This window comes from Podarcis cretensis (genome assembly GCF_951804945.1).
Source record: "Podarcis cretensis genome assembly, chromosome: 9".
NCBI lineage: Eukaryota > Metazoa > Chordata > Lepidosauria > Squamata > Lacertidae > Podarcis > Podarcis cretensis.
In genome coordinates this window covers 69,519,510-69,543,441 of record NC_137178.1, presented here as the reverse complement: position 1 = coordinate 69,543,441, position 23,932 = coordinate 69,519,510, and the positions used below count along the sequence as shown (strand labels likewise).

Here is a 23,932-nt window from a genome sequence, read left to right as displayed (position 1 = left end):
GTAGGTTCTTGAGAAATACTACATTATGATGCATTCTCCACAAAACCAGAATCAATCCAATTTGAGAATTGCAGGGCATACTCTTTGCACACTGGTGTGGAAAGTCACCTGGGTGGAAAAACATCCAACTGAACTGATGTGTACAGTGACATGAAAATGTGATTTGAAACGCAGCAGGGGGAAATGACCTTGTGACGTTAACATAGGAGAGAGTGCTGGAGGTGAAATAGTTAAACAGGTTGCATAGTCAGGACCCAGGGGCTGGAGTCAGAGGGACTATAAAACCAGCTCTGGGAGGAGTTCGTTGAGGAATTCGTTGGGAGTTGGGTGGTTGGTTGGAGTGGAAGTGAATTGGGATAGAGTTTGTGGGTAGGTTGAGTTAGTGTAACGAAATAGGCTGAGTCAGGAACAGTTAGGGGCTAGGAAGACAAGTAAATATCTGAGAGGTGGTTTAGTGAGTGAGAGCAGGTAGAGGAAGTTATAGGTCTGGATAGGCACCCCATGAATGTAATTGACTGATACTGTTTATGAAACCACATGCTTGTCAAACTGCAATAAAGAAACAGAAGTTTATGTCCCAATTTAACCCTGACTGGACTCAGTACTGTACCAGGTAGGGCCTGGGTGGTGGCAGCGAGAAATAAAGTGGTGACACGGGGATCAATAGACGGTGAAATGTCTGGGGACCCTGTGTGATCGCCACAGACCTCACTGTGTTTTAAGTCAGTAATGTATACACAGCCACTGTTTGATTCAGCAGGGTCTGATTTGTCCCAGGGCACAGCTAACATTTCTGCTATGAGACTGGCTTAGAAAATGCACACCTGTAAAACCAGAAATTGTCATAAATATTGCTTCAATTGGTGTACAGTGGTACCTTGGGTTACATACGCTTCAGGTTACATATGTTTCAGGTTACAGACTCCGCTAACCCAGAAATAGTACCTCAGGTTAAGAACTTTGCTTCAGGATGAGAACAGAAATCGAGCTCCAGCGGTGCGGCAGCAACAGGAGGCTCCATTAGCTAAAGTGGTGCTTCAGGTTAAGAACAGTTTCAGGTTAAGAACGGACCTCCGGAATGAATTAAGTACTTAACCCAAGGTACCACTGTATTAACTAATATATATAATTTGCATTTCCCCAGACTATATATGCTATTTATACTCACAATAGAAACACTGTACACACTGTTTTCTTACCTCCTACATAGAGCGGGGAGTCAAAATTCAAAGTGGATTGTTTAGATAAGTTGCTGATGATTTTGGGACTTCCTCCATCAACAGACAAAGACAGAATCTGATCCATGGCCAGTAACTCAACTATATGGAAGTTTCCATCATTGATTGTCTCAACACTGGAAGAAGAATAAAGGATATTTTAAATATCCGAGACATTGAATGTTCTTTCTTAGCACAGTATAGATGAATAGCCAGACATTCAGTATTCAGAAAATTACAAGGAATAGACCAAGACAATTTTCTTGGTTATGTGAACTCAAACAACTTCGAGCTGTCGGCTGTCTTCAGTTGTGTGCTACAGTTTTTGCAGAGAACAGTTGTAGATTCTAGGCAAGATTCTCTAAACGTTCAGGTATCATGAGGTGTGGCTTCCCAGAGAATTGCACTTTCCTGGCTGACTTGAACATACAGACGAAAAAGTCAACAGGCAATTAAAGTCACCAAAAACAGACTGTTGGCAGCCCTAACCCTTGACCTTTTTATTGTTTAAAGGAATATGCCAACGCCATGTTACTTCAAAGACAGACATATTATAGGGCAACCCAGAAACTAATAATTCTTGCTTTACACCTTTCTTCCACCACATTCAGAGCATGGCACCTTCTTGTATGCAGGCCTGAAATTCTTAAAGACTACGTTTAAATACAGGCCTAGCTGATACTCGGTCGTCACTGGGCCAATATAAATCTTCAGAATTCCCCTGGCAGACCATGCCTTGCCCCTCCCAATTACCACAAGAGAGGACGAGAGTCTCAGTAGAGACAAGAATAAAAGGGCAGAGCTCCAGGCATTTTGAGAAAAGACCAGGTGTTTGTAAACAAGTGTGTTTGCACCTTCACCTTTGAGCTATTGCAACCAATGGAACCTTCCCTCCATGGAAAATAACAAAAGTGGCAGGGTGTGTAAGTGTGTTTTCATTGTAAATACAATCCCTTCCTGCATATCACAGCTGATATTCTCCTCTCCACATGGCTATTTAAATTTCGAAAATTATACCTTAATTGCAATTATACATCAAATGCCCCGTCTAATTTGGCCCTCAGACTTTTGCTGTGTTTATTTTGCCATTCGTTTGGTTACCTGGGGTTGGCTTTTGTAATGGGGTATGGGGTTGCTTGTGCGTAAAGCGCAAACTGCTCCAGGCTGAGTAGTTTGGACAAAACTTTCCCCCCAGCCTGGACAGTCAGTACACCATGACTGTCTCAATCACTGGAAGAATCCGTCAGTGGGCGTTTCCTGAATTTCTTCCAACATAAGAGTTCTTTCACACCCAATCGTCGTCTCCCTTCTCTGCGCGAAAGCTGTCTGCGCAGAGTGGGCGTCCCCAGAGGAGGTCCTGTGCTCTCCCCACTGGTTTCACTGGAAGAGTCCTGGAGCCTTCTCTCCGCAGCTCCCTCGGACTCCCCTTTCTCCCTGGTGTCACCTCTATCTCCTTCCCCAGCGGAAGCGTCCTCCCTCCCTCTGCTGGTTCCCTCTCCAGCATCATCATTAGGGAGCCTCAGTGCCACCCTTGGCTCCAATGGCAGTTCCCTGACAGCTTTTACTTCATTTTCCCTCTAGCACAGGGGTAGGCAACCTAAGGCCCGGGGGCCGGATGCAGCCCAATCCCCTTCTCAATCCGGCCCGCGGATGGTCCAGGAATCAGCATGTTTTTACATGAGTAGAATGTGTCCTTTTATTTAAAATGCATCTCTGGGTTATTTGTGGGGAATAGGAATTTGTTCATTATTCCCCCCCCCCCCCAAAAAAAATATAGTCCAGCCCACCACATGCCCTGAGGGATGGTGGACCAGCCCATGGCTGAAAAAGGTTGCTGACCCCTGCTCTAGCGTCTCCCCCCTGCTGCTCCTCTGAACCAAATTGTCACATCTGGCAACGTCATGCAGGGGCTGCTGCTCTCCTCCATAGACAGAACCATTTCATGTCACGGTGCTTGTGTGAATAAATACCCAATTTATGGAAGAGACTGTAGAGGCTATCATCACTCAGTGCCGTAAGCACCTTAAAATCTTTTGGAAGCGCTAAAATATTGGAGTGGGATCCAAAACAAACCTGCACACAAAGTCAAACACATTGATGCACACAGAGGGGTTTTGCCCAGCATCTGTCTCCAACTGCAGACTTCTGTGCTGCATCAAAGGCTGCTTCCCAGTGCAGTATTTTTAATTATTTTGAGAGCAGCATGGGGACGGTAGGTGGACTAAAGGAGTTCCATTGCTCACATGGGAACCTCTGACTATGGATCCTAGCTCTTCTATGGAAGACGGATAATAAGGCTTGAGGAGCATCACATTTGTCTTTCAAAGTTGACTAGGAGGAGAAAAAGACTATAGATGGCTGTGATGGATTAAGGAAGCTGGAATGCATCAAGATGGAAATAATGCAGAGCTTTGGTTGCACGTTGCTTCCCAGAAAATAGCTGGCAAAGGCAGAAACTAAAATATAAATCCAAGAGCAATAATCCCCGAGTCTTTCCAGTTCCTCAAATACAAGGATCTAGTTTCAATCTCTTCTAAGTTTTCAAACAAGGGGGGAAAATACACTTAAGTATATCTTTATTCCCTTTTGTGCTTTAATGTTTAATGTCAGTACTTTTGTCCACAGTAATCCTGTTTTTATTCAACATGATTAAATGTACGCATGTGGAAAAAGAACATATTGGTTACACAAATTATGGTACTATAAGAAAAGCATGGTAAAAAGGAACAGAATATTTCAAAATCCTTTCAAGGAATATTAAAAGCCAGCTTTTATTATATAGAAAATGCAAAATTTTACAGGGATAACTTTTCTTTGGACTACATATAAATTTCTTAGCAATCGACTGGCATCTGGGTCCTTTGATATTATTGCAAAACAACTGTACTGAACGGCTTTAGTCTTTTAATTCCAGTTTTCCATTTGAGAGGAATTATTCGACAGGCATTGGTGGTGGTAGAAAACTAGCTTTAGCCCCTGGATCCAGACTGAGTATGTATGCCTCCATAACCTTTTGCTGCAAAGCCTCTCCTCCTTCCGGAGGGGAGGGATTGTGAGCAGGAGCCAATTCTCGCGTCACGCAGGGGGCGTCCTGCCCCCCGCCCTGTCATCATCGCTGGCGCGCCACGCCTCCCAGTTGAGCACCCAATCGGGTGACACTGCAGGGGCGTGGTTTAGCCGCTCAAATGCGTTGTTGGTGTATGGAGGGGCAAGGTGTGGCCATCGCCTACCCCTTCACTTTTGGGTATTCCGTTAAAGGAATCCGGCGGTCGTGGATCCTGTCCAATGCCCTGTGTGGAAGGGGGGGGGGGCATGGCACGACCCTTGTTGACATCAGGGGAGAGCTTATTGTTGTATGAGCATCAACAGGCTCCCCCTACTGGTGGTTAACCCCTCAGCAGACTCACCCCTCTCCGAGTGGGTGGAGTCAAATTTTCTGTGGTCCAATGCCTAAGCCAATACCTTCTCACATGCTGTAATCATTAAAGTTGTGGCCTTTTTCCAGCCCATTAACCTAATATACTGTGTCCACATGTCTTTATTCCCAAGCGGGGGTCGGTCCTCGAATCACAACTAGCTTTAGCCCCTGCCGTACCCTGTCCTCTACCCAACCCTCATCCCCAGAAAGAGCACACATTGCCCTGGGTTCTTTATTATCCTCAGGAGTTGTGTGTATGTGAGAGAGGAATGACAGAGCCATGGAAGTGAACACAGAGAATTCTTCTTCAGCCAGTTTCTTTTGCCCCACCACTTATGCTCTTTCCCTCCCTGAAAAACAGGGACTAGTAGCAGGTTTTAGTTGAGCTCAGTGGGGCTTACACATATGTAGAATTGCTTTTGGCCCTGAGTAGGGAAGCAGGTGCAACTTGACACTAGTAAATTGCTTAAATTAGTTGAAAATAGATTAAATTGTTAATCATATGCAAAGACATAATGGTTTTTTTTAAAATAAAAAATAAACCTAATGCTTTCATAAATTTTAAATTTGACCTTAAAACTGGATGGAACATTAATATATTCTCCAGAAATCTTTAAAAGCATGCTGTCTCTGAGTTAAATTTCACATTGGCCATCAGGCCAATCTGCCATGGATGCTTTAGCTGAATGATAATCCAGCTTCTACCTAGGGTTTTAATAGGTCATAAGATTTTATGGTAATTATATTTGTAATGTATTTTTTGTCGGTGTTTGTCCTTTGATGCTATAGCCTGTCGGCTACGCAAATAAAGTCTATTGATTGATTGATGCTTTAGCTGAATTTCCTGAATCGCAGAGGGCTGGACTACAATTCTATGATTCTATGATATAATGGTATGCATCAAATTGTAATTTTTCTTAAATATTCTCCCAGATTATTTGTATTCATTATTTTTCTTCAATATTCTCCCAGATTATTTGTATTCATTATGACTCATTGCTGTACTCTGGATTGTTCTGAATGACCACCATTTGGTAGCCAAGCCCAAAACCAAAAGTCCTCTTGGGGTACATTTTGGCTTGCCTGATGAAAGTGACCATGAGGTGATTTGATAATATCATCATTTAGCAGTTTTAAACCCCTAAGTAGCAGCGGTTGCCCAGATGTTACCCTGTTCACCTCTACGTAGTTCCATCCTTATTTCAGACATTGTGATATATTGGTATATCACGATGTTTAGCTGGTGATGTATTGTGATGTTGAAAACCAGGTATCGCCCAGCCCTAATGTCAGTAGCTATTGGGTGGGTGGGAATCCAGGCACCTCAAAAAATAGAAAGATATGAAGACTATATAAAAAAATGAATTATTATTTATAGACCAACCTGTAAATGGCAGAGGCTGGGTATGATCCTGTATCATAACTGACCCTCACTCGTCCACGGTACAGTTCCACAGCTATATGGTCTCTGTCACCTTTATACAGTAAGATTCCACTATCCTCATCCGTGGCAATCTTGTGGCAAACCAAAGTTTCCATTAGAAGACCATGAAAGAAAGACATTTCAATATATATATATTTACTTCAAATGAAAAAAAAGTATTATTTAAAAAAAATCATATCGGGTTGCCCAGGTAACAAAATCAAACATTTATTTTCACTAATGTAATCAATTATTATTGAAATAGCAGTTTTGTGTAACATTTGAGAGCCAGAGCCATTAGTGCTGTTCTGCTTGGAGGCATTTTATGCATCACATTGAGAAGAAGAAGAGGAGTCTGGATTTGAAATCCTGCTTTATCACTACCCAAAGGAATCTCAAAGCGGCTAACATTCTCCTTTCCCTTCCTCCCCCACAACAAACACTCTGTGAGGTGAATGAGGCTGAGAGACTTCAGAGAAGTGTGACTGGCCCAAGGTCACCCAGCAGCTGCATGTGGAGGAGCGGAGACGCGAACCCGGTTCACCAGATTACAAGTTCACCGCTCTTAACCACTACACCACACTGGTGTCATGAGACAGACTCATGGTATATTCAATCATGGCATTTAAAAAAGCATAGCTCTTCCTCGCATCATGCTGCTTTTCTCCTAAACCTCCCCAAACTAGGTGGTTAACTGCACTTGATGTGGCAAACACAACTAGGGAAAAGCAGCTTGGAGAGAGGTACTCGCAAGGAGAAAACAATCAATGGGGGAAAGGTTACACCCCTTTCCCTGGTCTCTACTTTCCCAAAAATGCTCCTTTCCCCACCTTTCACTGCCATTCTTACGCAGTGAAAAGGAAGTGGCTTGGATTCATTAACCCACAATGGTAATGCAGCATTGTGGCAAATGATGCAAACCACATGCCTTAAATAGGAACGCGGGTGGCGCTGTGGTCTAAACCACTGAGCCTAGGGCTTGCCGATCGGAAGGTCAGCGGTTTGAATCCCCGCTGTTGCTCCTGTTGCTTGGTCCCAGCTCCTGCCAACCTAGCAGTTCAAAAGCATGCAAAAAAGTGCAAGTAGATAAATAGGTACCACTCCGGTGGGAAGGTAAATGACGCTTCCATGCGCTGCTCTGGTTTCGCCAGAAGTGGCTTAGTCATGCTGGCCACATGACCCGGAAAAACTGTCTGCGGACAAACGTCGGCTCCCTCGGCCAGTAAAACAAGATGAGTGCCGCAACCCCAGAGTCGTTCGTTGGACTTAGTTGTCAGGGGTCTTTTACCTTTACATGCCTTAAATGAGGGGTGAGGAATCCATGTCCTGGCACATGCTTTTGGATTCCAGCTCCAATAACCCCCAGCTGTCATAGCCCATCGTCAGGTATGATGGGAGTTACAGTCTAGTAACATCTAGAAAGCCACAGTTTCCCCACCCTTGTCCTAAATGTCAGAAACATGGGATGGGTTCCATAATTCCCACCACCACCAGCCATACTAGGAATTTTATGATCGGTGGATTTAATAGCACCTTGCCTTACCTGAAGAGTGATATTGGTCTGGGGGTGAATCTTTGTTGAAGGAATCTGCAGGTAGGATTCTTTATTTACAAAATTTATGCTGACCAGCTTTTCGCATTTATCACCCTGGTAACCTGACAGACATTGGCAGTTTGGCTCATTGGCCTTGATGATGCACTGGGCTCCATTTTGACACTCATAATTATCACATGGGCTGGTGCGAGGCAAGACCATTGGTGGTGAAAACTCACAGAAGAGTCCACTATATGCAAACAAAGACACAATCATGTCCAACAAGTTATTCTTTGGAAGTGATAGCAAATATTTTGTCATGCTCTTCTGAATTGCCCTTACCTGTACCCTTCAGGGCATATGCATGTATAACCATTCACTGCATCAGTACACTGCGCTCCATTTTTACACTTGTTGTCCTGGCAGTCGTCATAGTCAACATCACAGTGATCTCCTATGTAGCCTGGTGTGCAGTTGCATCTGCAGAGTGGAAAATACATGGGTAATTGCAATTCCTAACTGCTAAGCAGGAAGCTGGAGGTTTCAGGGTGGGAAGAGGGAAAGACAATGATTGTTAAAAAAAAATGTCTTCAGTTTTCAAGATGCATTGTACTGTACTTTGAAGAAAGTATTTTAGAGCTTGGTGGTGAAAGCTGGTATATTGATTGAAGACCTTGCTTTGCATGAGAGACCACAATTTAATGTTTGTCAGCTTTGCCTTGTTTTCTGTTTTGTCTGATTATCTGACATTACATCAAATATTCAGAATGTACATCTTGAGGGCTCTCATGAATCATTCTGACAGCTCTCTTTGCAACTGGAGCCGCACACATACTTTTTCAAAATTAGCAAATACACGAACCTTAGTTGGAGAGATCTAGACAAATATTTTTGCTCAGAGCTTATACATGTTAACTTGAAAACATCGACTGAACTAATATTATACTTCATGTCAAATTAGCATGAATAGAAATGCATTTTTTTCACCTAACAAAGATGAAAAATGAGATGCTAGATTTAGCTGTTACCTACAAAGTTTTGACTCCACTTTTTAATGAGTAACGTCAAGTTTATTTTATCAAGGTCATAGGTTATGGGATCTTCAGAAAATGTTTAGGGAGAAAAACTGCTGAGATTTTTATTCCTTTCCTCTGGAAGGATGGAAAAGAGTTCAGCAACTACCTGGCCACTAGGCAGCAGGGCTTGCCTAAGGCCCTGCCTTCATTTCACTGCATCCAAAGATTTCCAAATGTGCTGATCAAGGTTGACTAAGTAGATAGGAGATGCCGGATGTAAGCAATCAGGTGAGCCCAGGAGGTGAGGGTCCCTTTCAAATTTCTTGGAACCTACTCATGACAGGGTGAGCTTCCGTTGCTCGGTCCCTGCTCCTGCCAACCTAGCAGTTCGAAAGCACGTCAAAATGCAAGTAAATAAATAGGTACTGCTCCGGTGGGAAGGTAAACGGCGTTTCCATGTGCTGCTCTGGTTCGCCAGAAGCGGCTCAGTCATGCTCGCCACATGACCCGGAAGCTGTACGCTGGCTCCCTCGGCTAGTAAAGTGAGATGAGCGTCGCAACCCCAGAGTCGGTCACGACTGGACCTAATGGTCAGGGGTCCCTTTACCTTTACCTTTACTTTAGAAACCTTGTGAAGGTGTGTTACATAGAAACATGTTGTTTCCCAAGCAGTTTCATGGATTTTCAAATAATAAGTCTGACCTTTCTCAAAGACTTAGGCCAGGCTTCCTCAACCTCAGCCCTCCAGATGTTTTGAGACTACAATTGCCAGCATCCCTGACCACTGGTCCTGCTAGCTAGGGATCATGGGAGTTGTAGACCAAAAACATCTGGAGGGCTGAGGTTGAGAAAGCCTAACTTAGGCAGAGGCAGCACAGCTTTGGAGAATTTTAAAAAAGGAGAGCCCCACATTCTGCTGGTCAGCTGACAAACAGGATGTAACAATTAGATCTGCTACAGACAGCTTGCATCCTCCAGACATTTTTTTCCCCTCCAAAGGCACAGGTCAAATTACTTCCCAGGATGTGGCTTACTCATGTTTCTGATGCTGTACCTGGCTTCTGTCCAATAGAATTTATGAACAACTTAACCGCATCAAGTGGCTTGCATGAGTTTCAGCTGATCTATGCCACATTCTTGGCTCAGAGATGTTTAGAAGAGATTTCTGCTTGGAAGATGAGACCTGTTCAGGCAAGCACTGAAGGCAACAATGAAAGGTGGCAATTTTTGGACTGACACTTGGAGAAGGTGAGTTCTGGAACCCCTTTTTCTAGAAAAATAGCACTGCCCAGACTGAATCCCTGGTACCAGGGATTATAGGTGGTGTGAAAGGCTTCCGCTTCAGACCACAAAAAGCTGTCGGAGAAGAAAATGTTGGACTATAAAAATCATTCTGACCTATGTTTCCAAAAGATCAGTCTGTCAATTCTATGTTGGCTCAAAGCACTATCCAACAGTATAGCAAGAGAAGAGATGTTGGCACTAATTTATTGCAACAATGGGAATAATATATTGGGTCGGGAATCCACGTCTATTATCAATAAATCTAAATTACTGGGCGGGGTAGAAGGGTTAAAAGAAGTATTTTGCACTTCTCTTTGCAACAGCTTGTGCATTCTTACGTAGGACTAGATTCCACATTAAGGTTCCTGCTTTTGCCTGGAAAAGTGTTCGTTACAGGCAAAATTTTCATACAGGTCATCTAAAAATACCTAGGATATCTTTACCACTCCAACAACCAAACCAAGTACTAAATATCTATCGTTCCAAACATTGCCTAGGCATTTCATAAAATACCTTTCACCCAGTTTATTTAATTTAAAATGTCAAAAATAATATTCTGTGTGTATCTAAGTGCCACTCAAGTTTGACATGTTGTAAAAATAATATTAAAATTAACTATATTGTACAGTTGAATAATTCTGCTAAGATGGTTTGTAGATTACAAAGGCACTACAATTCATGCATGTGGATTTGGTTCAGTAGTCATTACAAATAAATTGCTATTTTCTTCTTAAAGTAATATTTAATGTTATCCCAAATAATAGAGAATATTTCTTAATTTTGTTACTTGTCTTACATTTCTAGTGAATATTGGCTAATCAATTGCACATAATTCCTAGCAACAACGTACAATGCCTAGGAAAAGCAAGTTTTCATTTGAACCTGTTTGGTAAATTAACTTACAATATTTATCAATTCTTAGGAATACTGCTTTTTGTTCGTCATTTGTAACACTACTCAAATAGCACATACTGTAGTACATGAAGCTGTTATAAGTTACTTGTGAATTACAATGGCCAGGATTGGCTCAGCATTTCAGCGACGTAGGCCACAATCCTAACCATGTCCACTCAGAAATAAGTCCAGCTGAATTTAGTGGGGCTTATTCCCAGGTACAAATCCCTGCAACGGGGTGAGCTCCCGTTGTTCGGTTCCTGCTCCTGCCAACCTAGCAGTTCGAAAGCACGTCAAAGTGCAAGTAGATAAATAGGTACCACTCCGGCGGGAAGGTAAACGGCGTTTCCGTGCGCTGCTCTGGTTCGCCAGAAGCGGCTTAGTCATGCTGGCCACATGACCCAGAAGCTGTACGCCAGCTCCCTTGGCCAGTAAAGTGTGATGAGCGCCGCAACCCCAGAGTCGGTCACGACTGGACCTAATGGTCAGGGGTCCCTTTACCTTTATTCCCAGGTAAGTGGAGTTAGAATTGCAGTCTGGCACAGATCCTTCATGAGTTACCGTAAGCATTTCAGTGTTGGAACCAGTGTTCAAAACTCCCATTGTTCTAGGCGCATTTTGCAACAGGGAATTTCATTAGCGTGAGCAGTTTCTGAGCTCTGGGCGCAGTACTGCGCCTAAGATTTCAGATTAAAACTGCAGAGTGGAAGGAAAGGAGGGCCTTTTCCTGCCTCCCCACTTCCAGCTACTCTGAAGACTGGAGAAGAGACCCCTATAGGTGTTATGTACTGACATTCTCACCCTGGGCCAGCAGGGGGATACTGTAGATAGTTATGCAAATGAAGGATCGAAAGTGACGTTCAGTGATTGGATAGTTTTAGAAAGTTGCTACAGTAACGTTGTACTGGAGCTCTATATAAGCAGGTTGACTGACCCCTTAAGTTCAGTTCTGTTCTGGCCTCTGAATAAACAAGAGCTATTTGAAGAATCGCTGTGTCGTCTGATATGTTCACCCACAACTTAACAATAAGAATATTAGGGGGGTGGGCAGGGGAAGGACTAGCCTATGTGAAAAATGAACATAATATTTTGGCTGCAGTTCATTCATTTTCAGCTTTGTATTCTTGTTATAAAAATGTCTAGACATTTTGTTGTTGCGCCCATAACCTAGGATTAAGGTGCTATTTAACTCCTAGCTTTCATATCTCAGTTTCTAATACTGGTTGGCACAACCTGTGGCTGCATTCATCATGAATAAAAATCGCAACGCAATAAGTCACCAATATGCTTTCAACAATGTTGAATGACTTATCTGCTCTTCAATGAAAACCCTTCTATGTTTTATCAGCTGTGCTAAATATTACCCACCCAATAAGAAAAGCAACCACCTTGTACACACCTTTCCTCCATTCTCTCAGTGGTGCAAATCTGCACACCTGGCGACTCACCAAGTCAGATGCAGACTGTTGTCAATCAATTGGCAAACTACAATGCATGGCTAACTTTCCTCATTTTTACAGTCCCAGGCAATCAACTCAAACAAGAGGCTTGCCAAGCCCATATGAACTAACACACATGACTGTTGGGCTTTTGTTGGCTTGGTGGTTTCTTAGTTTTGCAGGCCTGTCCTGGTCTCTTGACTTCTTATTTCCCACTTCCACCTCTCAAGGGTCAAAGAAAGGGAACAAATAAACGTGACCAAACCACGATGATCAAAATACCAGTTCCACTAGGTGGGTGTTATGTTCACACAAATGCTTGAATTAACTAAAGTTGGCACTGTAGAATGGAAACTGGTGTCTAAATGTGCTTAGAATGACAACTCACAATGGGCCCACTGCTGTTTTGGCACAACACAACATAGTACATAAAACAGGTGCAGATCAGAACAACAGGTTCCTGAAATCTACTCATCTAAAGTCCATTAAAAACCACTTTTCAAGTGTGCATACTAATTAATGATAATAAGGATGTCATTTAATTAAAGATTAGCCTTCCTGGTGATGAACCTCCTTATTGTATAATGGTTTCCAATGTGTCTTGCTAATAACCCATCATGTAATTACAGCTTCATAATCCAGCTTTAATTTAGCATAATTATTCACTTCCTAGTCCAAGTAACCAAAAGGATTTTGTGTGGATTGTCACAGAGCATAAAAACTCTCAATTCTTCATTGTCAGTACTTAATCCACACTGCTAGGAAACTGGTCACTCGACAGAGAATCTTCATGTTATTACACAGGGCTCCATGCAAACCAAAGGAAAAATCTATTGAGCCATTATTTTGTGATCACAACTCCCGTGAATGAGGATTGACAGCACAATTCACCCCCATGGAAAAACAAAGCCCACAGCCATTGAGGAGGACAAAGCAGCGATTAAAAACACAAACAGAGTGGACTATAAAGATACAGGGCTTACTTGTATCCTTTGGGTGTTAAGATGCACTTGGAGTCATGCTGACAGGGGTTCAGGTCTTGGGCACAGAAATCCAGCTTCTCTTCACATAGCTCACCTGTAACAAAGTATATCCAATCACCATTACGAGACCACCACGGGACATGGGAAGCAAAGTGTAAAAACTATTTATTTCTATAGCAACTTTTAGTACAGCCAAGCAGCTCCAGTCGCATAAGCTGCTAAAATACTTGGCAAATGATAATCTCTTTTTCTCCCGCTGTAATCTCGCTTCTCATGACTTTTCTTCGGCAACATCTCTTTGTCTGCAAAACTGCCATTTAACTCGTTTGCTTATACAGTTGGATTTGCTCTGGGCAATCGATAAAAATCAGGCCAGCAAATTCAGGCAGACACGCATAACTGCCCCAAAGAGGTTGATTAACAGTTTGACAATAAACGTTCCCTGTGGCGCAGAGACGACAGCAGATCGGTCATCCTACTAATAGACTAATCAACTGACTAAAATATCATTATATTATAACACAGCTGAGGTTTTAAGACAGTTTAACAAAGGGAGCAGCAAGCACATTTTAATGAGACAAAGATGTTTCCCCAACCAATATCCTTGAAAAATTGAATATATAGAAATTGGACTCTATGAAAAGTTCCAAGCTTTTTATAAAGATTTGTCTTCTCTTCTTTGGGCAGACTACATGGGAGCTCACACAGACCATTCACCCTGTGCTTAGTTCTTCTCCATAGCTTGTTCCCATACCACACCGGTGTCATGCAACTCTCACATGCATTTATTGTGCAACCAGCAACAGACTAATTTCGAACTACAAGGGGATATGATGCTTAGCTAGGTAGAAATGTTAATATTGGCTCCACATACACTTTTCCAAGATACATATGACCATAGTAAGCAGCCATGGGGGGAGCAGTTTCCATAATACAAAGGTGAAGCATAAATTAGGCTATGGCCATGGCTCTTTCAGTGGGTCTTAATTTGCGCTTTGTGCAACCAAGATATGGTCTATCAACAGTTCCCTCCACTGCTTTTGCTTCTCCCTTTCGGCCAAACTATTGACTTGTACGGGGGGGGGGGGAGGTAAGGGTTAGTAATGAGTAAGAAATGAACATTTGCCAGGGAGAAGAGTCGGTGGAAGAAGATTGAAAAAAATGTAAAGATTATTTACAGAAATATTGTAAAATTAATGAGCTTTAGGAAAATGGTGGAATGAAGTTATATGGCTTTGGCAGAAATGTTATAAGGAACTAGGTACAGATAGATTGTTAATGTATTAAAGGGAAAAAAATAAGGTTAGAATATGTTAAGATTAATTACAGGACAGAAAACAGAGGAAGATGGAGAGGAATTGCTGAAACAGTTAATTGAAGTGGAATACAAAAAGGGAGGCATGAGGAAGTCAATGAAACAAGTGAATGAAAGCTAAGATTGAAAACAGTGGAAGTGTTTTTAATTGTTTTTGTTTTGTTTTGTTAATTCAATATTTTACGTAGTGTTTTTGTTTTTGTTTTTGTATTGTATTATATTGATTTGTTTTAATTTTCTTTCTTTCTTTTTGTAATCTTTAAACTCTTAATAAATATTATTTTTAAAAAAAGAAAAAGAAATGAACATTTGCCTCTGGCCCTCAACTATTGCCTCCAAGGGCCTGGGGCAAGCATGCTCTCCAATCAATGGTTTCTGTTCCATCTTCTTATAATCATCCTTCATTGTTCCTTCCTCTTTGCTGCTATTTTTTCTTCCAAACTGCCTTTCCAACTCCAATCTTTATGCCTTGGTGTCCACCTGATAGCCATATGCAGCCACTATGACTACACTTGGGATGCGGGTGTCGCTGTGGGTTAAACCACAGAGCCTAGGACTTGCTGATCAGAAGGTCGGCAGTTCGAATCCCCGCAACGGGGTGAGCTCCTGTTGCTTGGTCCCAGCTCCTGCCAACCTAGCAGTTTGAAAGCATGTCAAAGTGCAAGTAGATAAATAGGTACCGCTCCGGCAGGAAGGTAAACGGCGTTTCCGTGAGCTGCTCTGGTTCACCAGAAGCAGCTTAGTCATGCTGGCCACATGACCCGGAAGCTGTACGCTGGCTCCCTCGGCCAATAAAGCGAGATGAGCACCGCAACTCCAGAGTCGGTCACGACTGAACCTAATGGTCAGGGGTCCCTTTACCTTTACCTTATGACTACACTTAAGGAATATTGCTCTACATGGTTACAATGAACCAATCATACTTGAGTATATTTCCACTGGAGTAAACTTTGACCCCCCCAAAAAAAATTTAAAAAAAATAAAATTTCATACATCCCAAAAACCAATTAACTCTTCTAGTTGTAATCTTCTGCATTACCACAAACACTATTGTTAAGGACACTGTGGGTCTCTCTAAACAGTTCTCATCCTATTTTGAAAATGAGGGTGTTTCATCTTGAGCTTCTGGTGTGACATGTCTGCTGTTCAAAGCGGGGTAAGTAAGAACACGCGCAGAAGGTCTTTGAAGCACTTAAAGCAGCTCCTGAAATCTTGTCTGTGGTCCTCAGCCACTGATCTAAATTACATTTTAGGCAGCAGCAGCATGAGTGTGGTTTTGCCTTGGTATAGGCAGATAGATCAGTGAAGCAAAAACAAATTCATGGGAATTGTGTTTTGTTACACTGCTCACAGCAGCCCAGCCAGCTTGCAATGGTTTGGAAGAAAGACAATTTTCAGTAATCTATCTCCACTCCTTACACACGCAGATAGGAGTGTGCGAGAAAAGAGTGTGGAAAGGAGAGAGAATGAATCTGCCAGAAGATATCAACTTGAACTTTGGAGACCGGTGTCATTAATGAACACCCTGATCTACATGTTTTTAAAGCGTCAATCTTTCCTTGGCCCCAAATCAGCAACTGGAAGATGTGGGCAAAAGAGTGATATTAAACCAGCAAGTTGAATCTAAACAACATGGAAATGGCAATCTGATGAGTAATCCGAATTGCTCTTGTGGGAATTACCATGGGGAAGTGGTAATCTCCATAAAATGACTGCTGTAACCTCTTACACAGTACTTAAATATGTGGGGCTTTTTTACATTTTCACTGCTATATTAATGAAATCTACCTTGCCCTGGAAAGACAGTATGTAAATATTCATATATTAGTTTATTAAAGATGGCCATAAGAAATGATATCTGATACAATATTTAGCATTCATATAGCACTTTAAGACAACTAAAGATTTCCCATATGTTATATCAGTAATCTTTACAATATGCCTGTAAGGTAGGAATTATTTCCGCATATCAAATCAAGTCAAGTTTGTTTCCTAAATGATCTAAAAGGCTGATCTCCACAATCAAGTTGCAGTACTGAGACTGAGAGAGATAGGGGCTTTCTTAAAACTTTTCTCCATCACATTTTCTTTTGTCAGGGAATATAATCCCTGGCTGGGTATTTAGTTTAACAATCCGTTAATACATTACTTAGGAAAGGAGACATGCACGCACACACTCGCTACACATTCTCGGACAGAAAACAGCCTTTTGGTCAAACTTGTGAAAAGTCCTAGAAATTGTTTCAGTAGAGGAAACTGAAGTGAAATTTAGACCAAAAAAAAAGCCACCCTACTTCTCTTGATATTAGAATCCTATGAATGATAAAATATTAATAAACTCAGAATTAATAATTTAAGTTGCATTGTCAAAGTGGCAATTTTCAATACATCTTTTCAGTAGGATGAACACAAAACTGTTCACTTTTAAAGAGTTTGTTCTGGAATATAAAGATCTGCAGAGGGACCTTTGACCAAGATATGATTAAACTTAATGAAAGCATTTTTTGGATGAGTGTGCTAAATATCTTTTGATGGCTGTTTCAGTAGCTGAAACCCATATAAGGAGACTGAAGTAAAAGGGAAAAGAGAAACCAAGGTAATGAAATAGGCTTAAAAGGCAACTAACCTTTTTCCACTTCATTCAGATTAGCAGCTTGTGGTAACAAAGACAGAAGAGACAAAGAGACTTTTACATTGTACTGAAACAGCATAGCACAAATAAAATAATGCACAACTAACAGCAGCGGAAAAGCTAAACTGATGTAGCAAAAGTGAAGACAGCTTTTCATTTTTATCAGCTACACAACAAAACACACAAAAGAGGTATGTGCCACTACCAGCATAGAAAGAGCTTTGCTTGACCAAAGATACATATGACCTTAATGGCAGATGATAATGAGCAGCAAGAAAAATGACTAGATAATCTATTCTACAGAATGCACACTTAATGATCCCAACATTCAAAAGATTGTGGAGCACAAATGTGAATACATTAAGAAAGCCAGACAAGAGTTTCATCTGCTAGTTAAAGATGATGGGGGTTTGGGGGGGTGTTGTGTTTTTTTAACCTTTTAGGACACACATAACATTTTATTTGAAGTTTCATTTGGAACATTTTGTCAAAGCTTTGTACATTCCCCTCTAGAGGGCACTGGTGTTTTCCTCAAACAAAACTGGAGCCTGCCAAATCTAGCCAGCTGAAATAGGAATACAAGGATCCGCTGATAATTTGTTTAAATGGTTATTTATTACACTAATATCTCATCCCATGTGGAGCTCCAATGACCCTCCATTGAAGGGTCTGACTAGATTCGGCAACACAATAGCATTAGGTGCTTCCAGCCTCACTTGCTAGGTCCCTAAAGTCACAGCACTTTATTTCCAGCTACGGTTTATCGTGCAGAATGCTAAGAGTCTCTGTTACACAGGTTTAAAAGAGAAGTAGGTAATCCTGAATCTATTAAGAAAAGAGAAAGTGCAGCTTTTAAAACACAGCAAATGTAAAAAAAAACCCCACCATGGTTCTAAACATGTTTAGTCGGAATCTCCTTTCTTGTAACTTTAAGCCATTGGTTTGGGTCCTACTCTCCAGAGTAGGAGAAAACAAGTTTGCTCTATCTTCCATGTGACAGCCCTTTAGATATTTGAAGACGACCATCATATCTCCTCTTAGTCCCCTCTTTTCCAGGCTAAACATACCCAGCTCCTTCAAATGCTCCTCATAAAGCTTGTTTTCCAGACCCTTGACCATCTTGGTTGGGGAACACTTATTCTATATGGGATCACACTCTAACAAAATGGAGCTAGCACTGCTCCTGGAGGTCCAGGTTTGCAGGTACCGTATTTTTCACTCCATGAGACGCACCTGACAATAAGACGCACCTAGTTTTTAGAGGAGGAAAACAAGAAAAAAAATATTCTGAACAAAACAGTGGATGTATGATTTTTTTGTGGTTCATGCTGTGGCCACAGACATGATATGTGATTTGACGGTGAGTTTGGGGTAGCCCAGTGCAAAAATCCTGAGAATCCATGTGGATCCGTGCTTTCTAACCACGTTTTTGCGCCATTGCGGCCCCACAAAACAGTGAATGTGTGATTTTTTGGGTGCAGGCTATAGCCATGGACATGCTGTGTGATCTGATGGTGAATTCGGGGTGACCCAATGCAAAAATCCTGAGTATCCATGTGCTTTTACCTCCCCCCCTCCCAGGCAGCCTCCTTTGTCTCTAGAGTCCCTTATGTCCCTCCCAATCGCTTGCTGATCGCTTGCTCAGCGGCTTAGTTTCAACACCCCCTTCCCTCTTTCTAAAAAAAAAAAAAAAGAGCACGATCTGCTTTTTGCCCCAGGGCAATTCAGCTCCAGGGACTACGCATTTGCTCCATAAGACACACAAACATTTCCCCTTACTTTTTAGGAGGAAAAAAGTGCATCTTATGGAGCAAAAAATACGGTATATGCCCAGACTGACATTGGCTCACATTGCACCTGCACTTGCTACTAGAAGACAAGAGACCTGGCCACTTTTATTTCTGTTTTGCTTGCCTCCATACTGAGTTACAGTGATACAGTATACATTGGGCTGCCCTTTAAGATAATTCACACACTTCAGCTGCTGAAAAATGCAACAGTTCAGTTACTGATTAGCTCAAACCATTTTTGTCAGTGATTAACATTTTAGGCACATCCAAAGGATGTGCAATCACCGATGTGTGGATCCGTTTGGACCCAGAAGAGGGAAGGATACGGGCGGAACAGAGTGTGTGTGGGGGGGGTGCTTCGTCAATGCATGTGGGGGCTGGGAACGGAACACCCACGCAAAATGGTTGTCACCTGTACCTATTTCAAAACAGCTACACTGCCAACTAATACATTTCTGGGCTCAGAATTTATTTTATTATCCCAGAGGACACCTTCTCCCATATGAGTTCCCTTCCCACTAAGAAGTCTTAATGAGACCCTGTTAAAGACTGCATCACATATGAGGGCTGGATTATCTTTCACAAGAAGCAAGGCCTTTTCTGCTGCGGCCCCAGAATGTTGAAACCCCGGTCTATGTGAGATTTGAATGATTCCCTCTTTGTTAAATTTTTTCTGTTTTGCCCTTTCAGGTGATATATAACCATAGTTGCTTTTATGTTTATATGTCTGGCGGGTTTTTGCCTTTATTTGATGTTTTAGCCTTTGTATACCATTTTGATAATTTTTATTTCAAATAAGGTATAAAAAATATTTTAAATAAAAATAAATAAATGTCCAATTGAAAATCTGACCCCTATCTCTGAAATGAACCAATGACAACATTAAAGAAGAAAAAAGATATCTAAGTCAATAACCAGCCTAACTAGGTGAAGCATCAGTTTGCTTTGTTGCTCTGAGCTGAGAGTGTATGTGCGGATCAAGACCAGGAATTAATTCCTAGGATTCTGCCTGCCTTGCAGACACTACTGAAAGGAAAATTCTAGCAGAAAAGAATGACCAGCATGGGCATAGCCGGGGGGGGGGGGGAATGGGAGGCAGCTTGCTCCCCTGAACAAGTTAAAAAAATAGAAATACTTAACTAACTGACCAACCACTTCGGTTCTGCCCCCTCCCCAATCCTGGCTACGCCCATAATGACCAGAGATAAGGCCCTAGACCTAACAATCTTCTACCCAAACTAGATCTCAGAATATGCACTTATGCAAAGCAAGCAGTTTAATAACTTCATATATTGCTGAGTTACAAATCCTTCCATTTTGACTAATTGCTGATTTTTAAAATATATATCTTTCCATTCCTTGTGCCCCATTGATTTTCCATATACTGTACATACAGAGAGAAACTCAAAAAAAGAGAAGTCACCAAAACAAACACAAAATCCACTTTTAAATCACCATGACGAGCAAAACCTCAGTGCTTCATTTCAATATAAAACTAACCAGATTATCCATGTCTCTGAAATCTGTGAAATGCTATAATTGAAAACTGACCTTTGGTTTGAATCTTTAAAACATTTTTGCTCTGAGCCGCTGCAAGTACGTCAGCAAAAACATGCCCAAATATCAGTTTGTATAACCCATTTTTACGTGAGCTGGCAATTCAAGTGAGTTTCTAGTCAAGAGACCTCTGTGGCTCAGTGCTGATTTTATTATCTCTCCCTTCTTATCAGTAGCATAAATAAATAATAATAACAACAATAATCCATGCCTTTCAGAGCTGTGCCTAGCTACTTCTGCTTCATGATACTATATAATCCTATTTTGGCATTCAAGCAACATGTTTGTGGGGATTGTAGTAGGGGTACGAGTGAGTGTGCAGGTCCTATCTCAAATGTCACCATCCCATGAGAGCTGCCCAAATCTTGTTGCATTGAAAGCAAGGAAATTGGAGGAGCACCTAAGCATGTTCAGGTGGACACACTTAGGAGTGTCTGAGCCCAGCCATGAAATCAGGATCCATCCTGGAACTACTGAAGGACAGGGCAATTAAAACATTACCAACGCTTTCTCAAATCTTCCTTCTATGAAGACTCTATAGACTTGGAGCCATTTCTAGCCATCGTGACCTGTGCAGATGTGGTTAATCTGCCACTCACATAAAATACCAGAACGTTCTTACTATGCATGAGAAAACTGATCTCCGGCATTCATGCTTATTGAGAAAATGACAGGCTTTGTTTCAGTACTGACCTAGTTATCCATGCTTTGCTATTTCAATCACTGTCAAGTACGGTGCATATTGAAATGAAAAATGACATTTGCCTCTTTTCATAGCCCCCACCCTGATACACAAGCACACAATCTAGTACAGAATTATTATTTTTAATATGTACATGTGAGGGGAGGTATATGGTTACCCACACACAGGGGGCAAAATTAGTTCCAAGACCTGAGAATTCATTTCTAAATGATTCCTGTTTCAAATTGGACTTCTACAGCCTTGATAAATTAATATAATATGTTTTAGTTAGGTTGGAGCAATAGCTTGCTAGGTTAAATCAGGAAGATATAGCAGGATGTGTGTGTGTATTCTTAGAAAGGCAAATAAACATCTATCTCCCCCAATACACCAGACCCACATATATGACTTTCATTTCCACCTTCAAAATAGCATCCTCTTCCCACCTTCAAACGATAACTTGTGCAAGTTTCAAAAAGCATTTGCAGTTTGGTGAAAGAGAATTGCATGGCTGAAAGGAAAACTATGGAGGTGCAGTTATGCGACAGACAGAATACAGAAAAATGGTTCTTCTGGATTCCAATAATTTCTGGGACATAATTATTTAGCAATTTTAGTGCAGTATCAATTGCAGTGTGTTCAATCAGGGAATAATGAAAAATGGAATGCTCCTTATTTCAGTTTTTTGCTTTTCCAGGTTCTACATTTTCCATTATAATAGCAATGCTTGTAAGAATGCCAAGAGCAGCTAAACAAAAGGCTAAATCCTCCTAAAAGGTATTGCAAAGTCAAGCAAACTAGAATAAAAGTGATTCAAATGCATTAGCATGCTAAATGCTGTTAAGAGTATCATTTCCCTTTTTCCTACCTGTGTACTCGGGAGGACACAGGCAAGTGTAGTTGTTAATTCCATCAACACAGGTTGAGTTATTTTCACAATCATTATCTTCACAATCATCAACGTTCACTTCGCAGTTTTCACCTTCAAATCCATCTGCACAGGCACACCTGTAAATGAGAAACCTTTTCAGAGAAGTGTTCATGAGAGAAGACGATGCTGAGCTAATGGACCTTTGACCTAATCCCCCAGGACTGATATGTTCTTACATAAATAAAAAGATTCCCTATTCATGCCGTGAGAATCTAAACTGTACTTCTTATTGCCTTTTGATGTCTCTCAGCATCATTTATGCTGCTTTTTATACCACTGACCTGTTTTTGTGCCAACAAACCCATGCCAGAAATTTGTCAAACATAAAACATAGCACAAAGTGTATAGTTAAAATATGGGGAATTACTGAAAATAGGAAGGTAACTTTGTTGTTGTTTAGTCGTTTAGTCATGTCCGACTCTTCGTGACCCCATGGACCAGAGCACGCCAGGCACTCTTGTCTTCCACTGCCTCCCGCAGTTTGGTCAAACTCATGTTCGTAGCTTTGAGAACACTGTCCACCCATCTCGTTCTCTGTCGTCCCCTTCTCCTTCTGCCCTCAATCTTTCCCAACACCAGGGTCTTTCCCAGGGAGTCTTCTCTTCTCACGAGGTGGCCCAAGTATTGGAGCCTCAGCTTCAGGATCTTTTCTTCCAGTGAGCACTCAGGGCTGATTTCCTTCAGAATGGATAGGTTTGATCTTCTTGCAGTCCATGGGACTCTCAAGAGTTTCCTCCAGCACCGTGATTCAAAAGCATCAATTCTCCAGCGATCAGCCTTCTTTATGGTCCAGCTCTCACTTCCATAAATCACTACTGGGAAAACCATAGCTTTATATATGGACCTTTGTCGGCAAGGTGAAGTGAAGGTAACTAGGGAACACTAAGTTAAATGGAAGTTTTGTTTTATTTATTGCAGAAGCAATACTAGAATTGGTTCTGAACTTGTACTTTATTCATGTGTGGATGTATTTCAAACATGTTAGCATGTTATGGAATGAATATATATAAACACACAGAGAGAGGAGAGCTGAAACCTCACTACTTAAGGAATTTAGCTTCTTTGAGGAATAAATTGTATTTAAATTTATTTACTCCTGGTTTGTATTGGGTACTGGTGACAATATGCATTCATGGTGAACAATATGGTAAGCTGATACTCTGGATACATTTGCTAACTTTCCCTACGTAAGTCCACCAAACTAACGTGTTCTGAAGTGCTTCTTGCTCATTTTAGTCCTTTGAAGCTGTGATTAAATGTTAATTTACCATGGTATTAAAATGCATCAGATTAATTTCAAACAGAAAGCACTCTAACCTTTGCCCAAAATTTAGATGTAAAATTAAGGATAATTTCTTAATGAAAAGCAGGAATCAAGAAGGTTTTAAACTAGATAGAAGAATGGATCAGCATTCTTATTTGAAATTATTGGATCCATTTATTAAAGAACTCTATTTCATAATTCATGGAATACATCTCGGGTAATTGTAGTGTGTGATTAAATAACTCTAGATTAAAAATGCTCACAGCATGTTTATCCACTGGCGTGCTGATTTGGCAATGAATCATTAATTTTCTGTTTCACTGGGATTTACATCTGATCATTTACAGGCTGTCTGTTGATATAATGCACAGAACAACAGCTGAATTGAGAGTCTTTCCAGCAGGGATCTAGCTAGCAATTAATTAGCATAACAGAGTCAACACCATGTTGTCTTGCCCTGTTATGCCTTGACTAATAACAACGTATTTAAAAGAAAAACTTAACAGGGAACATTAAGCTCATTGATGTTACTTTGTTTCCTGAAGCTTTAGAA

At 41.3% G+C, this 23,932-nt stretch overlaps 2 protein-coding genes across 7 annotated transcripts in view; both read right to left on the bottom strand.

Moving 5' to 3' along the window:
- The window catches only part of SLIT2 (slit guidance ligand 2), a 233,023-nt gene that overhangs the window by 5,939 nt on the left and 203,152 nt on the right, over window positions 1-23,932 (bottom strand). For all 6 annotated transcript variants that reach the window (XM_079989604.1, XM_079989605.1, XM_079989606.1 and 3 more), the window contains 6 exons: window positions 22,053-22,192; window positions 13,209-13,302; window positions 7,935-8,072; window positions 7,602-7,842; window positions 6,020-6,150; window positions 1,200-1,354 (listed from right to left, as the gene is read on the bottom strand). In XM_079989604.1, the coding sequence (XP_079845730.1) occupies window positions 1,200-1,354; window positions 6,020-6,150; window positions 7,602-7,842; window positions 7,935-8,072; window positions 13,209-13,302; window positions 22,053-22,192 (899 nt within the window). The remainder of the gene's footprint in view (window positions 1-1,199; window positions 1,355-6,019; window positions 6,151-7,601; window positions 7,843-7,934; window positions 8,073-13,208; window positions 13,303-22,052; window positions 22,193-23,932) is intronic.
- Window positions 1-23,932, bottom strand: part of PACRGL (parkin coregulated like) — a 348,281-nt gene that overhangs the window by 249,019 nt on the left and 75,330 nt on the right. The gene's annotated exons all lie outside the window — the stretch shown is intronic.